Source organism: Trichechus manatus, unplaced genomic scaffold, assembly GCF_000243295.1.
Source record: "Trichechus manatus latirostris isolate Lorelei unplaced genomic scaffold, TriManLat1.0 scaffold00166, whole genome shotgun sequence".
Classification (NCBI taxonomy): domain Eukaryota; kingdom Metazoa; phylum Chordata; class Mammalia; order Sirenia; family Trichechidae; genus Trichechus; species Trichechus manatus.
Window position 1 is genome coordinate 5053738 of NW_004444102.1, and position 16942 is coordinate 5070679.

Below are 16942 nucleotides of genomic sequence, written 5' to 3' on the forward strand. Positions count from 1 at the left end.
TAGTCAATGTCACTGAACTGTGTATGTAGAAATTTTTGAAATGTTGTATCTTTGGCTATGTGTATTTTCACCAAAAAAAAAAAAAGGTTTATAAGTTAGAGGTTTAATAGGTTGTGGGGTTATTAACCAATGTCATAAAACAACATGTGTACTACTGTCACCTTAAGTACAATAAAATAAAAAAAAATTGACTTATGAAGAAAGAGAAAAACAATTCTATATCTTTTAAAGAAATTGAGGTTGTAATTAAAAATCTCCCCAGCCAGAGAGAAAAATCAGGCCCAACTGACTTCACTGGCGAAGTCTGTCCAACATTTAAGAAGGCAGTAGTATCAATCCTATGCAAACACTTTCAGGAAACACAGGAGGAGGGTAAACTTCCCAATTCCTTTTCTGAGACCAGTGTTACCCTGAAAACACAACCAGACTTAGACACTATAAGAAAAGGTAACTATAGACCAATATCCCTTACAAACATAGACACAAAAGCCCTTAACAATATATTAGTGAATTAATCCAGCACCATGATATAAACATGATAATAATCATGAAAAAGCAGACTGTATTCTGGAATGCAAGATTGGAATAAATTTAACAAAATATGTGCAAGACCTATACATAAGAACTACAAAATGCCGCTGAGATAAATTAAAGACCTAAATAAATGGAAAGCTATACCATCTTAGTGGACTGGAAGATTCAATATTGTAAAGGTATCTATTCACCCTAAAATCATCCACAGATTCACTGCAATCCCAATCAAAACCCCTACAGACTTTTCTAAGAGAAATTGATGACTGTACAGTTAAGTGATTTTCTAGAAGGGTGTTAAAATAACTCAATGGTAAAGGAATAATTTTTTTAAAACAATTGATACCAGAACAAGTGGATATCCATAAGGGGGTGGGAGAGGGGAAGGACACTGACCCTTACCTCACACCATCCATAAAACTTAACTAGAAATGGATCACAGACCTAACCCTAAAACTTACACTATAAAACTTCTACAAAAAAGCTAAGACAGAATCTTTGCAGCTTTGGAGGAGGCATAGATTTCTTAGATGAGACACAAAAAGCACAATCCATTAAAGAAAAAAAAAAAGACAATTTGGACTTTATCAAAATTAAAAGCTTCTGTTCTTCCAAAGATTGCTAAGAATATGAAACAGCAAACCATAGTTTGGGAGAAAATATTCACAATACCCATGTTTGACAGAGGGCTTGTATCCAGGATATTAAAAAATCTTATACCCAGTATCATAAACACCTACGGTTACTGTTTTATGAAGTACTGAATTTCGGTTTATGGTGATGAAAAAATTGCACTGATTAAGGGTAGTGCTGCGCAGGCGATTATTCTAAGTGCTATCGTGAAATGGTAAGAGTAGTAGCGTCAGAAACTGTCTAACTTCAGGAGGCATAATGGGAATCAAGATCAGCCCAATGCTGATGAAGAGGAGGTGAGACATACCTCCACTCTCCAAACTTTTCACCAATTCTGACACCAGCAGTCCCTCCCACAGCATTCTCTACTTCTCTTCTGGGTCTGACAATACGCTGCAATGGCCACACAGAACTCACAGACCACACTTACAGTTAAGCAGTTTATTAAGAAGCAACAGGGTACAACTTGCGATCAGGATCAGTAGGCTACCACTCCTCCCTGAAGTGGAGAGCACATCCCTCCCTTCTTCAGTGCAGGACGGCTCTCTCAGCTCCTCTCTGGGCAAGTGAGCAGGCCATTCTGTCTACCATGCACAGCCCCTCTTGGCCCTGAGGACAGGCCTGTCTGCCTCTGGCCTTCCTGCCGTCAGCCTCTCGGCTGTTAACTGACGCAGCTCACAGCCAGTGGAGCAGTTTTGCTCAGCTCTTAGCTGCATTCCAGCAGCAGGTCTCCGCTGTCCACCACCTTCCAGGCCTCTTGCTGTCTTCAGTGTTATATTCTGTTACTCATGTTACACATCTTTTAGAGGTTCCTTGCCTCCCCTCTTCTTTCTTCTTCTGTCTGCCAACCTCCGTCAGGTTGGCTACATATATAGGCAAACTCCTGGTCAATTTCAAGGCATAGCCCCCCAACCGGGGCCATGAACTGACCAATCCCCTCTCAGTATGCTATAGTCACTTCATTTGCATAAGTATACTGACCAATCCTGCAAGGTACATAAAATAGACCAATCGCAGGGCAGGCTGGAGTCCAGGGCCAGACCAAAAGTATCAAACCACAAGTTGTTTACAGCTTACCCAGGAAACGTCAACCAACCGGGACAAAAGTAACATTCTCTGTGGTAGAAAACCAGGGCAAGGGTAACTCCTCAGAGCTTAGGGCCAAATCTCTCCAGTTGTTTTTCCAAAGAACCAAGGCAAAGGCCACATAAAGAAGCTGATTTCACCACCGTTGTCAATAAGCTGTATACCTGTAAAAAGTTGCGTGGTAGATACATTTACAAAAACAACAAAAAAAGAGTAGCTGCTGAGGCTGCTTATGTACAATCAAACACCTCATGGGATTCAGTTCTTTGGTTTGGAGGTTTAGAGTCCTGGTTTCATGGGACATCACAGTTAACTGGCCTAATAACATGTTTAATGCTTCTGTTCCACCCCCTAGTCCGTTGTGTAGTGCCCGGAGTCCTAAACGCTTGCAAACGGCCACCCAGGGCACAACTGGTCTCTGTTCACTTGGAGCAACAGAAGAAGAAGGAGAGTCAGGAACAGGGGAAGAACACGGAATGTGTGGCTAACTGCCTCCATGAACAACCGCTTCCTCTGCCACGGGACCAAAAGAACTGGATGGTGCCCGGCTATCATTACTGAACATTTTGATGAGTCTATAGAAGAATCCTGATCAAAAGGGGGGGGGGTGGGGAATGTAGATCAGAATTTCAAATTCTCATGGACTCTAGACTTTCTGGAGCCAAGGAGGCTGGATAAACCCTTGAAACTAATGCCCTGAGAAAATCTTTAAATCTTAAACCAAAAATATCCCCTGAAGTCTTCTTAAACCCAAATGGATGAATTAGTGTGTTTTGCTGTGTATACTCTCAACAACAACAAATATATAAAATTAAAAAAATAAACAACATGTCATGGATTGAATTGTGTCCCCCGAAAATTAACTTGCCTGGGTGATTGTCTACCATTTTATCATATGATGTGATTTCCCTACGTGTTGTAAATGCTATCACTATGATGTAATAAGATGGATTAGCAGCAGTTATATTGATGATGTCTACAAGATTAGATAGTATCTTAAGGCAATCTCTTCTGAGCTATAAAAAAGAGAAGCGAGCAGAGAGACACGGGGACCTCATACCACCAAGAAAGCAGTGCCGGGAGCAGAGCAAGTCCTTTGGACTTGAGGTTCCTGCGCTGAGATGCTCCCAGACCAAGGGAAGACTGATGTATCACAAAGACCTTCCTCTAGAGCTGACAGAAAGCCTTCTCCTGCAGCTAATGCCCTGAATTTGGACTTGTAGCCTACTGGACTGTGAGAAAATAAATTTCTCTTCGTTAAAGCCATCCACTTGTGGTATTTCTGTTAGAGCAGCACTAGATGACTAAGACGCAGCCCAAGATTTTAAAATAGGCAAAAGATCTGAAGAGACATTTTACATAAGATGACACAGGAATGGCGGTAAGCACATGAAAAGATGCAGAACATTACTAGGTGTCAGAGAATTGTATGTTAAAATCACAATGAGATACCACTACACACCCACCAAAAGGGCTACATATAATAATAAAAAATAATGACAACATCAAGTATTGACAAGGAGGTAGACCAACTGGTACCTTCTGACACTGATGGTGGAGATGTAAAATAAAATAGTATACTTTTGGAAACAGATTGCCAGTGTCTTATAAAACCCACTGCAGTTGAGTGGATTCTGACTCATAGGAAAAAAAAAAAAGTTGCCATCAAGTCAATTGCAACTCATGGCCACCCCATGTACATCAGAGTAGAACTGTGCTCCATAGGGTTTTCAATGGTTGAATTTTCAGAAGGAAATCACCAGGCCTTTCTTCTGATGCACTTCCGGGTGAATTCGAACCTCTAACCTTTTGGTTAGCAGCCGAGCACGTTGCGCGTTTGTATCACCCAGGGACCATCACCCAACAACTCTACTCTTAGGAATTTACTCAAGCAATAATAAAGGCCTGTTGTTGCTATTGTGTGCCACTGAGTCGATTCCAAATCATGGCAACCCTATAGGACAGAGCAGAACTGCCCTATAGTGTTTCCTAGGCTGTAATCTTTGCCGGAGCAGATCACCAGGTCTTTTCGCGCTCGGAGCCACTGATGGGTTCGAACCGCAGACTTTTTGGTTAGCAGCCAAGCACTTAACTATTGTGCCACTAGGGCTCCTTAATAAAGGCCTATGTCCACACAAAGATTTTTACATAAATATTTTTAGCAGCTTTATGTATAATAACCAAAAACTATAACGTTCATCAACAGGTGCATGAATAAATGAATTGTGGTATACTTAGTAATGAAAAGGAATAAATTACTCATACAAGCAATAATACGGACGAACCTCAAAAATATCATCTAACTAAAAGCTGCCAGGTACAAAAGAGTCGATACTGCGTGACTCCGTGTATAAGACATTCAACAGAGGCGAATCTATAGTGACAAGGGGCAGACCGGCGATGCCTGGTGAGGGGAGGAAGTGATGCAGAAGGGCAGAAGTTTCTGAAGTGATGGAAATGTTTTATACCGTCATTTGTGGTGATGGTGGTTACATGGCGTACACAGGTGTCAACTCAAATTACACAATTAAAATGGGTAAATTTTATTATACTGAGTGACACCTCAACAGAAGTGGTTTTTAGAAAAGGATTTCTGAGAGGAAACCGTACAGACGTGTGTGAGATCACGTGAGCAACCACACGCTTTGCTCCAGTAGACTAAGCCACGTCGACCATGTACCAGCAAAGCACAGAGCTACACAGGCACTGCCGTGACTTCCACTCAGAACTACCTCGTGAACACATAATAACCGTAAGTGCCTGGCAAGAACCTCAGTGCACCGTGATCACCCCCTCCTCAGTAATCCCAACTGGCGGTCCCAGCCCCAGTGGCCTGAGTCAGACGGATGAGGGTGGAAACCCAGCAGGGGCCACTACCACAGGCAGCTCTGAAGTTCTAGTGGAGTCTGAGTATTCCTTGCCCTCTGCCTTGGAAACCTAGGTGTGGAAATACACACATGTGCTCACATACATATGTGTGCCGAAAGATAAGGCATCTGTTTCCTGCGAGTCAGGGCAGCCCTTCTGGAGAAGCAATTTTGAATATGTTAACATCTCAGGTCAAAACAATGTACACACCTTCTGACCCACTTATTCTCACTCTGGGGCATCTCTCCCAGCAAACTATTTCCCACTTGCAGCAAATTATTTCCCTCCCTTCCCCGAAGGGAAGAATACGTATTACACAAAGCTATTCACTGCATCCTTATCTAGGATAGTGAAAAATTAGAAACATCCAATAAGGGAATTTTTAAAAATAAAATCATAAAGACTAGGCAGCAACCTAGAATGTTCTATACTAGGTGATACTGATGTGAAAACACAGACCTCAAGACTGCAGGGTTACAGTTCCCAAGTACGAAACACTGCAGACAGGAGACGGGAGTGTGAAAAGGGAACCCAGTGCACGTGGGGATGCCTTGTTTAGCCTACCAGAATTTTCACACAATTATTACCAACTGGGAAACCCTGGTGGCACAGTGGTTAAGAGCTGTGGCTGCTAACCAAAAGGCCAGCAGTTCAAATCCACCAGGTGCTCCTTGGAAACCCTACAGGGCAGTTCTACTCTATCCTATAGGGTTACTATGAGTTGGAATCAACTTGACAGCAATGAGTTTGGGTTTTTTTGGTTTTCATTACTAATCGCCATCAAGTTGATTCTGAACCATGGCAACCCCACTTGTCAGAGCAGAACTGTGCTCCCTGGGGTTTTCTATGGCTGATTTTTTGGAAGTAGATCACCAGGCCTTTCTTCCAAGGAGCCTCTGGATACACCTGAAACCCAAGCTTTCAGTTACCAGTCAAGCACATTAACCATATGCACCACCCAGAGACTCCATGCAATTATTAAAGTTTATTAAATAATACCTGAGGGAAAAAAGGTACCACGTCTTCTCACACTGAAAATGAAAATACACTATACGTATTACTGAAATACTAGACTTTTCCCTTTTGACTGAAGTAATTACCAGGAGGTGGAGGCAGAGGAACCCTTTGCACTCAGACCTGGGGATCAAGCCTTGGGGTCATATTCCAGGGACAGAGGTCAGCTCAAATAAGAGCAATTCTCCATCCGTCAGAGTGGTTCAGGAACAACCTGACCATGGGAGGTGGTGAGCGCCCCATTAAAGGAGGAAGACAAGCAAAGGTCACACTTTCCACCCACAGAGATGCTGTGAACAGTCATAGGGTACGGGCTGACCTTTAAGTCCTTCCCCCTCACTTTCCTTGTCTCTCCTGGGTAAGGTGACCACATGTCCCAGTTTGCCTGGGACTGTCTTAGTGTCCACCTGTTGTTCTGACATAACTCTTACACTTTCACTCTCAAATGGTCCTGATTTGGACCATAAATCTCGTGCCCCCTACTCACAGAGGCATCTGTTACGTTGAAGGAAGGCACCTCAAGCCAGGCTGGTCACAGAGCACAAAGCATCTGTGCCCATGACCTCATCTCACTCAGAAACAGGATCCAGACTGAGTTAGGCTCTGTCATAGTCATCAAGTGCTGTTATAACAGAAATACCGTAAGTGAGTGGCTTTTCTCTCTCTCTCAGCTCTGGAGAAAGGTCCTTGACTCCTTTCAACATCTGTGACCCTGGAGGGCCTTGGAGATCTCTGTGTGTCTTGGCATCAATCTTCCCCTGGGTCTAGGAGGTTCTCAACACAGGGACTCTGGTTCCAAAGGACGCGCTCTGCTTCTGGCTCTTTCTTCTTTTCTTTTTTGTTGTAGTTTAAGTGAAAGCTTACAATTCAAGTTAGTCTCTCATACAAAAATTTATACATACATTGTTATGTGACCCTAATTGCTCTCCCTATCCTGTAAGAGCACACTCTTCCTTTCCACCCCTGATTTCACCATGTCCATTCAACCAGCTCCTGACCGTCTCTGCCTTCTCATCTCACCTCCGGACAGAAACTGCCCATTTAGTCTCATGTATCTACTTGAGCTAAGAAGCATATTCTTCACGAGTATCATTTTATGTCCCACAGTCCAGTCCGATCTTTGTCTGAAGTTGGCCTCAGGAACTGTTTTAGTTCTGGGTTGACAGAGAGTCCGGAGGCCGTGCTTTCCAGTGTTCCTCCAGTCTCAGTCAAACCATTAAGTCTGGTCTTTTTACTAGAATTTGAATTCTGCACCCCACCTTTCTCCTGCTCCATCAGGGACTCTCTGCTGTGTTCCCTGTCAGGGCAGTCATTGGTGGTAGCTGGACACCATCTAGTTCTTCTGGTCTCAGGCTGATGAAGTCTCTGGTTTATGTGGCCCTTTCTGTCTCTTGGGCTAATACTTTCCTTGTGTCTTTGGTGTTCTTCATTCTCCTTTACTCCAGGTGGTTGGGACCAATTGATGCATCTTAAATGGCCACCTGCAAGCTTTAAGACCCCAGACGCCACTCACCAAAGTAGGATGCGGAACATTTTCTTAATAAACTTTGTTATGCCAGTTGACCTAGATGTCCCCTGAAAGCATGGTCACCAGACCCCCGTCCCTACTACTCTGTCCCTTGAAGTGTTTGATTATATTCAGGAAACTTCTTGGCTTCGGTTTAGTCGAGTTGTCCTGACTTACCCTGTAGCACGTGCTGCCCTTCCCTTCACCTAAGACCAGCTCTTTTTTCTTGATGGAAGTGAGGTGTCTCCCTGTCTCTGCTTGCTTCTCTCTCCTTTTATCTCTTGTAAGATAAAAGGTGTGACTCAAGCAAGGGTGTGACTTGAGTTAAGGGTGTGACTCAGGATACACTCCACACTGATCCTGCCTCATTAGCATAGAGATTAGGATTTACAGCACATCACAAAATGGAGGATAATTACATCAGATCACAAAATGGAGGACAAGCACACAATATCTAGAATCATGCCCAACCAAGTTGACATAAATATTTGGTGGACAGAATTCAATCCATGACAGGCTCTGAGGCTAATTCCTGCATTACAGAAGCAGGGAAGCTATAGCTCAGACATGCCCAAGTCACCGAGAAAAGACAATGGCAAAGCTTTGCTTTAAAAAAACTTTTTAAACTAAAGACAAGCAGGGGGCTCTCCTCTCTCTGAACCACAGGCTTGTTCCCTGCAGGAGCTGGGTCTCTGCTCACTTCAAACACAGTTCTTAAACGGATTCAGGCAAGGGCTTCATCCAAACCTCGCGGATCAAGCACAGTGCTCATGGAGGAGCACGGTCCTTAGCTGAAGTTGTTACCTGACTTCTCCTGTTAGAGGAGTCACTCCGCAAGACCACAACAATTCAGATTCTCTGTGGAGCTGGCTGGAGGGTGAGCGAACAAAGGGCCGTATAGGCTCCTCCAGGCTCCTCTCCCGGCCTCCCTTCCCCTGCAAGTCAGAGTGAGATTTCCTGGGCAGTAGAATCAAGTCTGAGGGCCATGGTGGTTCAGTGGTGGAATTCTCGTCTTCCATGCAGTAGACCCGGGTTGGATTCCCCACCACTGCACCTCAAGCGCAGCCGCCACCCGTCTGCCGGTGGAGGCCTGTGTGATGCTGTGATGCTGAGCAGGTTGCAGCGGAGCGTCCAGACTAAGACAGACTACAGGCAGCATTTCTCTCCGCTGTGCATGGGGTCACCATGAGTCAGAGGCAGACTCAATGCAGCTGCCAACAGCAACAGAAACAGGTCTCACACCACCAAAGAATGGTATTTTTAAAAAAGTAAAAAGTGGTAGCGCTCTCAAATGCTAGGTTGGCTGGAAGCGTTTTCCTCTCCTAACATCCTTAAAACGCACCCTGGTAGGGCAATAGTTAAGTGCTTGGCTGCTAACCAAAAGGCTGGTGGTTCAGCAGTTCAAACCAACCAGCAGTTCCATGGAGGTCTGCTCCATAAAGATTACACCTTTGGAAACACTATGGAGCAGTTGTACTCTGTCCTATAAGGTTCGCTATGAGTCAGAATGGACTCGAGGGCACATACCACCACCAAAAACATCCTTATGATGAGGACCCCATGACGCCCAACTCCATGATAGCTGTAAATCACAAGGTCAGGAAAAGAGATGCACACACCAGTGGAATCCACGCTTCCCACCACAAGCGGGTATTTACAGTCCCTCAGAGGGAGAGAGTATTAAAAAACTGTTAGATCAGGAAAATGAGAAGAATGTGGAATGTGTGGCTAATTGCCTCCATGAACAACTGCCTCCTTTGCCATGAGGCCAGAAGAACTGGATGGTGCCTGGCTGCCTTTACTCAACATTTTGATGAAAGATTCTATAGAAGAATCTTGATCAAAAGGGGGGAAATGCAGAACAGAGTTTCAAACTCTCAAAGACTTCAGACTTTCTGGAGCCATGGAGGCTGGATGAACCAGTGAAACTACTGCCCTGAGATAATCTTTAAATCTTAAAACAAAAATATCCCCTGAAGTTTTCTTAAAACCAAATAATAGTTTAGCTTAACTAGTAAAAAAAAGTCTGCTTTGAACATTCTGCTCTTTTATGAACTATCTATATGGGATCACACTGACAACAGCAACTCAAAAGATTAGATAGGAACCTTAGGGGGCAGTGAGTTAATGGAGCAAAAACTCAGAGAAGGAGGGGGAGAATGGCTGCACAACCTGAAGAACGTGTAGAAACTAATGAATTGGTCTATATTGTGCTACCTACATTCTGAACAACAATAAAATAAGTAAAATTTAAAAAAAAAAACTGTTAGAGTGCTACAGGTGTTTGTCTGTAAGAAATGTCTACTGTGAAAATAATTCCAAGTGGGGGCAAACTGAATAAACCTTGTGTTTGCCCAGCATCTAGCACAGGTCAAAGAAATAATCGGTTGCCTTCTGCACAGGCCAATACCTGAGCCACTGCTGGCCTTCAAGCTTGCCTGCTGAGCACCACCATCTACATGGGGAACCCTTCTGCTCCATGCATCTCATCATTAGTCCATCCAAACAAAAGTAAATACTATCACCCTGCTGAAGGAAATGACATATCTGGGCTTTGCCTCCAAATAACCCAGGGGTGGGGTAAAATCAGACCCATTGCTTTCAAATCAGTTCTGACTCAGTGACCCCATTTGTGTCAGACTAGAACTGTGCTCCATAAGGTTTTCAGCGGCTGATTTTCCAGAAGTAGGTCACCAGGCCTTTCTTCTGAGGCTCCTCTGGGGAAACTCCAACTCCAACCTTCTGGTTAGCAGCCAAGCACGTGAACCGTCTGCACCACCCAGGATCTCGGGTGGGGGATATAAGTGAAACAAGATCAGCATGAGCTAATTTTCGAATCTGGATGATGGGAACACGGGGCTCTTTATTGTTATTCTATTTTTGTATTCTGTCCGTTAAAAAAAGAAATTTCCCTGAGGAGACAAGGGCTTAGCGTTATCATTTTATACATCTTTAGCAACCAGGATCACTCCATTCAGGTGAGTCTGGACGGGCACCCAGGTGTGGGTGCCTAGAGCCAGCCCGCACCCTCTGTCTGCACAGTATGCTGTCCTGAGGGCTGTGCGCCCCAATCCTCAGGCCCCACTCCACACCTCAGCTCCAACCCCTCACTAAGATCCCAGGACGGGGTCCAGGCAGCCTTCCCTCGAGACAGGCACCTAGCCTCCCATGCCCACGTCCTCAGCCAAGCCCTCTCATGCCCGATTTTCCTGACTTGTTTTTGTTCCTTTCTATTCTGCACACCAACCGGAAAGATGATGAACTCTCAGCCACACACACTGCAGTTCTGCAAAACCCGGCAACACTGCAGCACCCTTCAGTCACCAGGCTAATCTGTTACAATTCCGGACTCATGAACGCGACTATGTGAATCTGATGCAAATATGTTACTGGGCCAGTGACTAGAGCTGCTCAAGAACAAAGAACTGTTCTTTTGCTTTTGTTTTTTTAACATTTTATTGTGCTTTAGGTGAAAGTTTACAGAGCGAATTAGTTTCTTATTCAAAAATTTATACAGAAATTGTTTCGTGATATTGGTTGTAATGCCCGCAACGTGCAGCACTCTCCCCCTTTCTGCCCGGGGTTCCCCATGTACACTCATCCAGTTTTCCTGCCCCTTCCTGCCTTCTTATCTTTGCTTCTGGGCAAGTGTTGTCCATTTGGTCTCGTGTACTTGATTGAGCTAAGTAGCAAGTTCCTCACGGGTGTTACTGTTTGCTGTATAGGCTTATCTAATATTTGGCTGAGGGTGGTTTCAGTTTTGAGTTAGGAGAGAGTTTGGGGGGCATAGTCTCGGATTCCATCAGTCTCTGACCAGTCTTTTCTGTAAGTTTGCAAACAGGTTCATCTTAAAAAATAATGTTTAATAAGAATCTTGAGGAAATAACTAACCAGCTCTTTTGAACTAATTAAATATAATTGTCTGGTCTGTTTGAAAGAGTTAATGTACCTGAAGGAGCACAATTATTTTTAGAATCCCAAGGAAGCAGAGAATTGTTTGAAACTTCAGACTGAAGACGAAACCAAGGTTCTGTGAGGTGATGGGCAATGAGATCAAATTAAAAGTTCTCAGAACTTTGAATCTGTGTGACTCTTTAGTCACATAACAATGAATGTATAAAAATTTTTGTATGGGGGAAAAAAAAAGACTCCCGTCCTTACAAATCACACAAAGAACTGCTTTGAACGGCTCTGAAGAAACAGACTTCCAGGGCCCTCTGGCTGCCAACGTCAGGATGAGTGTCAGTCATCAGGGCCAAGCACCACCAGAGCTGGGGGACAGCTGGTGTACAAGCGTCCGAAGGGTCCGGCTGCCTGCCTGGGATACACCTGGTGGGGGTGGGGAGTGCCAGGTGGGGCCAGAGGGCTGTCCTCATGCAGGCAGCACACAGGTCTGGGAGGTCACACATCACAAGGCTGGGGCAGCCCCAGCCCTCACATTACAAGGAACCCACAGGAACCACATCAAGTGTCAAGCATTCCCCCATTTTAGCAGTGTGAGGGTTATGTGTCAACTCGACCAGGCTGTGGTTCCCAGTGGTTTGGCCAAAGACTAGTCTAGCTGCTGTCATGGAATAGTTATTATTGTTAGCTGCAGTAAAGTCAGCCCGATTCACGGTGATCCCATGCACAATGGGATCAGACAACTGTGATCTATAGTATAAGGAGATCAGAAGTAGATCGTCAGGACTTTCCTCCTAGTCTGTCTTAGTCTGAAAGTTCTGCTGAAATTTGTTCAGTATCACAGCAACATGCAAGCCTTGAGGTACACTGGCCGGGAACCAAACCCAGGTCTCCCACATGGAAGACGAGAATTCTACCACTGTACCACCAACGCCTTCCATGAGACAGTTACCAGTTGCAGTCAAGTTGACTCTGACTCATGGTGAACCCCACGTGTGTTAGAGTAGAGCTGTGCTCCATAGGTTTTCAGTGGCTGACTTTTCAGAAGTAGATCACCAAGTCTTTCTGAGGCACCTCGGGATGGACTCAAATCACCAACCTTTTGACTAACAGCTAAGCGCTTGACCATCTGCGCCACCCAGGGACACACCATGGAATAGTTACATGTGATTAAATCAGTTGGCCGTGGGTGAGCATATTACTTTCCCTAATGTAATGACCTCACATCTACTGTAACCTAACGGAATGCAAGCTATCAATCAGCTGAGGTCATACCAATACAGAGTGGATCCTAATCCTAATCACTTCTGAGTTAAATAAAGACCAGAACAGACACAGAGTCACACACACGCTGGGGAAGAAAGATGCCATGTGAGGACCGTCTACACACCGAGAGCCAAGGAATGCCCAGGGCTGCCGACAAACAAGGAACCGACACGGTCCCGGACCCTGATTTAGACTTTCAGCCTCCAGAACTGTGAGGAAACAAATGTCTGTTGTTTAAAGCCACCCACTTACGGTATTTGTGTTACGGCAGCCCTAGGTAACCAAGACAAGGGGCAGTGATGAGGTTGCTGGGGATAGGCATCTGAGCACAGGAAAAGGCCAGGGGTGAAAGGCCAAGTCATTTGTCCAGGACAGAAAACCCCAAACACTTTGAGATAGGCCACCAGGAGACAGTGCCCTGAAATCAAGGGTGAAAGGCTGAGAAGTCTTATTAAGTCCACCTTGTGCTCAAGAGTTCTAGTTCAGACGGGAAACGCCAAAATCAGCAGTAGAAGCAAAACGCGGCCTGACAGCCACTCGTTCTGTCCCTTCTCCTCTATCTGTTCCCCTCCCCCGCAGATACCAATCAAATCCTCTGTGCACAATCATGTTCCTTGCCCTCCTGCACAGGATCAATACCTGCCTCTCCTGGAACCAATCCCGCTGGCAATACACACATGCTGTAAAACCTCCCCTAACCCTGTGACCATCTCCAGTCAGTGCCCCACGCCTCAGCTCTTCTTTACGGCAAGTGTCCTGGAAAGAACTGTCACGAGTCACATCTCCACCTCTTCACCTCACACTGGCTCCTTAGCCGACTCCAGCTGGATTTCCATCACCCCCAGAGCATGGGGCTGCTATAGTCAAGGTCACCAAGAGCCTTCATTCTGTCAAAGCCAACGGCAGCTTTCCATCCTTACCTCCTCCACCCCGATGCATCTGTCCACCTGCGGCGCCCTGTGCACCCGACAGAGCTGACTACTCCTTTCTACTTGAAAAGCTTCCTCTCTAGGCTTCACAACAGCAATCTCCTGGGCTTCCTTCTATCTCAAGTCACTCTCTCTCGGCCTACTTTGGAGTCTCTGTTCCTCCTCAACCCAAGCTCTAGCGTCCCCGGGCTCAATCTTCAGACCTCTCCTCTGCTCAGTCAAGATGCCAAGACCTTCATCTCCAAGACAATCACTAACCCAGGACACAAACACCTCTACGAAGCTGGCTGAGAGATAACTCAAACTTATCTTCTGCCCCAAGACTCCGCCCTCTCACTCTGCAGAATCCTTCCGCATGTGTCCATCAGATCATACCGTACACTGCTGCTGCTATTTCATTAGGGCAGTGTGTGTGTGGGGGGGGGGGTAGGATGGGACAGGCACACATCTGGGCCAGAGCGTCAAGCCCTCCTGGACCCCCAAGGCTGGGTTACTGGCCCTTCTTCCAGCTTTCAATCAATCGCCTTGGCCTTCTCCACCAGCACTTAATGATCTGCTTTATAACTAGCATGTGGCTGGTTCTGGGAGAGCAGGGGCCACACCAACCCGGCTCACCACCTTATGCCAGAGCCTTGTGTGGGGCCTGGGAAAAAGGACGGAGAAACCACGACTTACTGAACAGAAGACAGCCACTCACCCAGAAGATGATGTTGTAGCTGAATAGCAGGTACTTGTACCAGCAGCTGACCTCAGCGTTAGAGTATCTATAATAGTGCATCTTCTGAAAAGCAGGATCTGCAAAGAGACAAGGGAATGATGAGATGCAGGGTCAGTTTTAGAACATTCCCCAGAGCCTGCTCCCTGAGGAAAGAGCCAAGGTGTGGCTCACACACAGACTCCAGAAATCTCTATGTCATTCACTCCCCACATGCCCTTAAGTCCAACAAAGGTTGAGTATCAATACCGGCTATAAGTTAGGCAAAAATCAGGTAAAGCCAACTTCCTAAAAATGACCAAAAGAACAAAAGGGGGATTCTTAAAAGAATGGAGAATGTCTTCTAAGAACCAGGAATTCTACTTGGAATTTCCCAAATATTATCTCACAACCTGTTGAATGTGTACTGACTTCTCCACTTCACAGTTAAAGAAACTGGAGTCCCAAAAGGTCGTGTGCCTTGCCGAAGGGGAAAAAAGGCAAGAAAGAGCCTCGGTACTGAACCAAGTCCTGGATTCCAGTCCACATTCCTTCCACCCACCACCACCTGAAGAGCAGCCAGGAGTTGAGAGAGCCAACTGAAGCAACAGGGGCTCGACCATCCAGAGCCACGTTTAGAAAGAAGAGATTCGGGCATCACCAAAGTCAGAATCAAGGCTCCATACTAGTTCATCTAGGATCTTCTGAGAAAACATCCCAAGCTCAGCCCTGGGCTGCACACACAGAGGGAAGGGCAACCAAGCACTACCAACTAGTGCATTCAATCAGCACCAATATCTTTACCTGAAAACACACACAAGAATTTTAGGTTTCTGAAAGTAGGCAGACGGCAGTAGTGGTTGAATGGTAGAATTCTCATTTTCTATACAGGAGATCCAGGTTCAATTCCCAGAGAGTGCACCTCATGCACAGCCATCACCCATCTGGCAGTGGAGGACCGCATGTTGCTCTGACGCTGAACAGGTTTCAGCAGAGCTTCCAGACTAAGACAGACTAGGAAGAAAAGCCTGGTGATCTACTTCCAAAAATCAGCCTATGGATCACAATGGTCCGATCCGGGCTCACCACCTCAACAGCAGCTAACAGCAACAAGATAGATGGATAAACTTTTCACAAAGTGAATTACCATGCCAGCAGAGAAGAATCTCCAAAAGCTATTCTGTGTGCACAGAAAACAATTATCAGAGAAATTAAACTGAGAGCCCTCAAACTGTCTCAAGTCCGAGAACCTGAACAGAAAATAAAGCATTTGCTTGGCAAATAAGAAGCATATGTTTGTCAAAACATCAGCTTCTCAAAACAAAGGGACAGGGCAGAACTAGTTAATAGTGCTGAGACAGCTGTTAGCAATCTGAGGGGAATTAAATAAGCCAAAATTAACTTTGAATAGTTCAAGGGTGCACACACACGTGCGCAATGCACACACTGAGAGGGTATTTTAGACCAGTGTTAATCTCCTTCACTTCTGAGGCACGAGGAAAAAACCCAAACTAAAAAATTACAATATAAATCAAATTTTAAAATTCCCATTCAATTCAAAGTAGCATCAAAATAAAACAGAAAACACAAATAATAAGTTATCTGCAGCTGCAGCAACTACGACAAGGGTAAATATCTACAACATATAAAGATTCATAATTAATAAAACAAGACTCTGGCTTTACACAAACAGACAATATGTAGAAAAGAACGAACAACATAGATGACATATGGGAAAACATTGAGCTTCACTGGAAGTGAAAATTAAAGACAACCCAGAGGTACTAATTTACTCTTTTTAACAAACTCACTATCACTGCTGCTGGCAGGCCCACGGAACCCTGGTTCGTCCATCTGTTGTGGCTCCTACTGTATGGGGAACAACATGGCTACAGGCATGTAAAACCATAAAAGCGGTCATACCCTTAATCCAAAAAACTCACAACTAAGAATCTGCCTCAAGAAAATAAACCAACAGACAAAAAAAGTATATGCAACCGTTAAGCGCTCTGCTGCCAAATGACAGCTTCGCAGTTCGAACCCACCCTGCAGCTCCACAGGAGAAGGACCTGGTGATCTGCTCCCGTAGAGATCACTGGCTAGAAAACCCTATGGGGCAGCTCTGCTGTGTCACACAGGGTTGCCAGGAGTTGGAAATCGATTCAATGGCATGTAACAACAACAAGCAATGTGAACATCACGGCTTCCAGTTAAGGAACAATTTGTAAGCACGTGGCTAAAGGCCCCAAAGCTACAGAAGAGCACGAAGATTGTTGTGTGGGGTGCCGGGCTTAAAAGTGACTTCCCATCAACAACATTCAAAGGGATGCAAAAACTAATCATTAACTTTATACGGAAAGGGAAGAAGCCCCAATAAGGAAAGCACTGTTGAAGAAGAAGAATACAGTTGGAGGACTCACGCTACCTGACTTCAGAACCTACTATACAGCTACAGTAGTCAAAACAGCCTGGTACTGGTACAACGACAGATACATTGACCAATGGAACAGA

At 45.1% G+C, this 16942-nt stretch overlaps 1 protein-coding gene across 1 annotated transcript in view; it reads right to left on the minus strand.

Moving 5' to 3' along the window:
• TSPAN14 (tetraspanin 14) overlaps window positions 1–16942 on the minus strand; it is a 78255-nt gene that overhangs the window by 36653 nt on the left and 24660 nt on the right. Inside the window, exon 2 of the mRNA XM_004386527.2 lies at window positions 14435–14532. Coding sequence (XP_004386584.1) covers window positions 14435–14515 — 81 coding nt within the window. The 5' untranslated portion in view covers window positions 14516–14532. The remainder of the gene's footprint in view (window positions 1–14434; window positions 14533–16942) is intronic.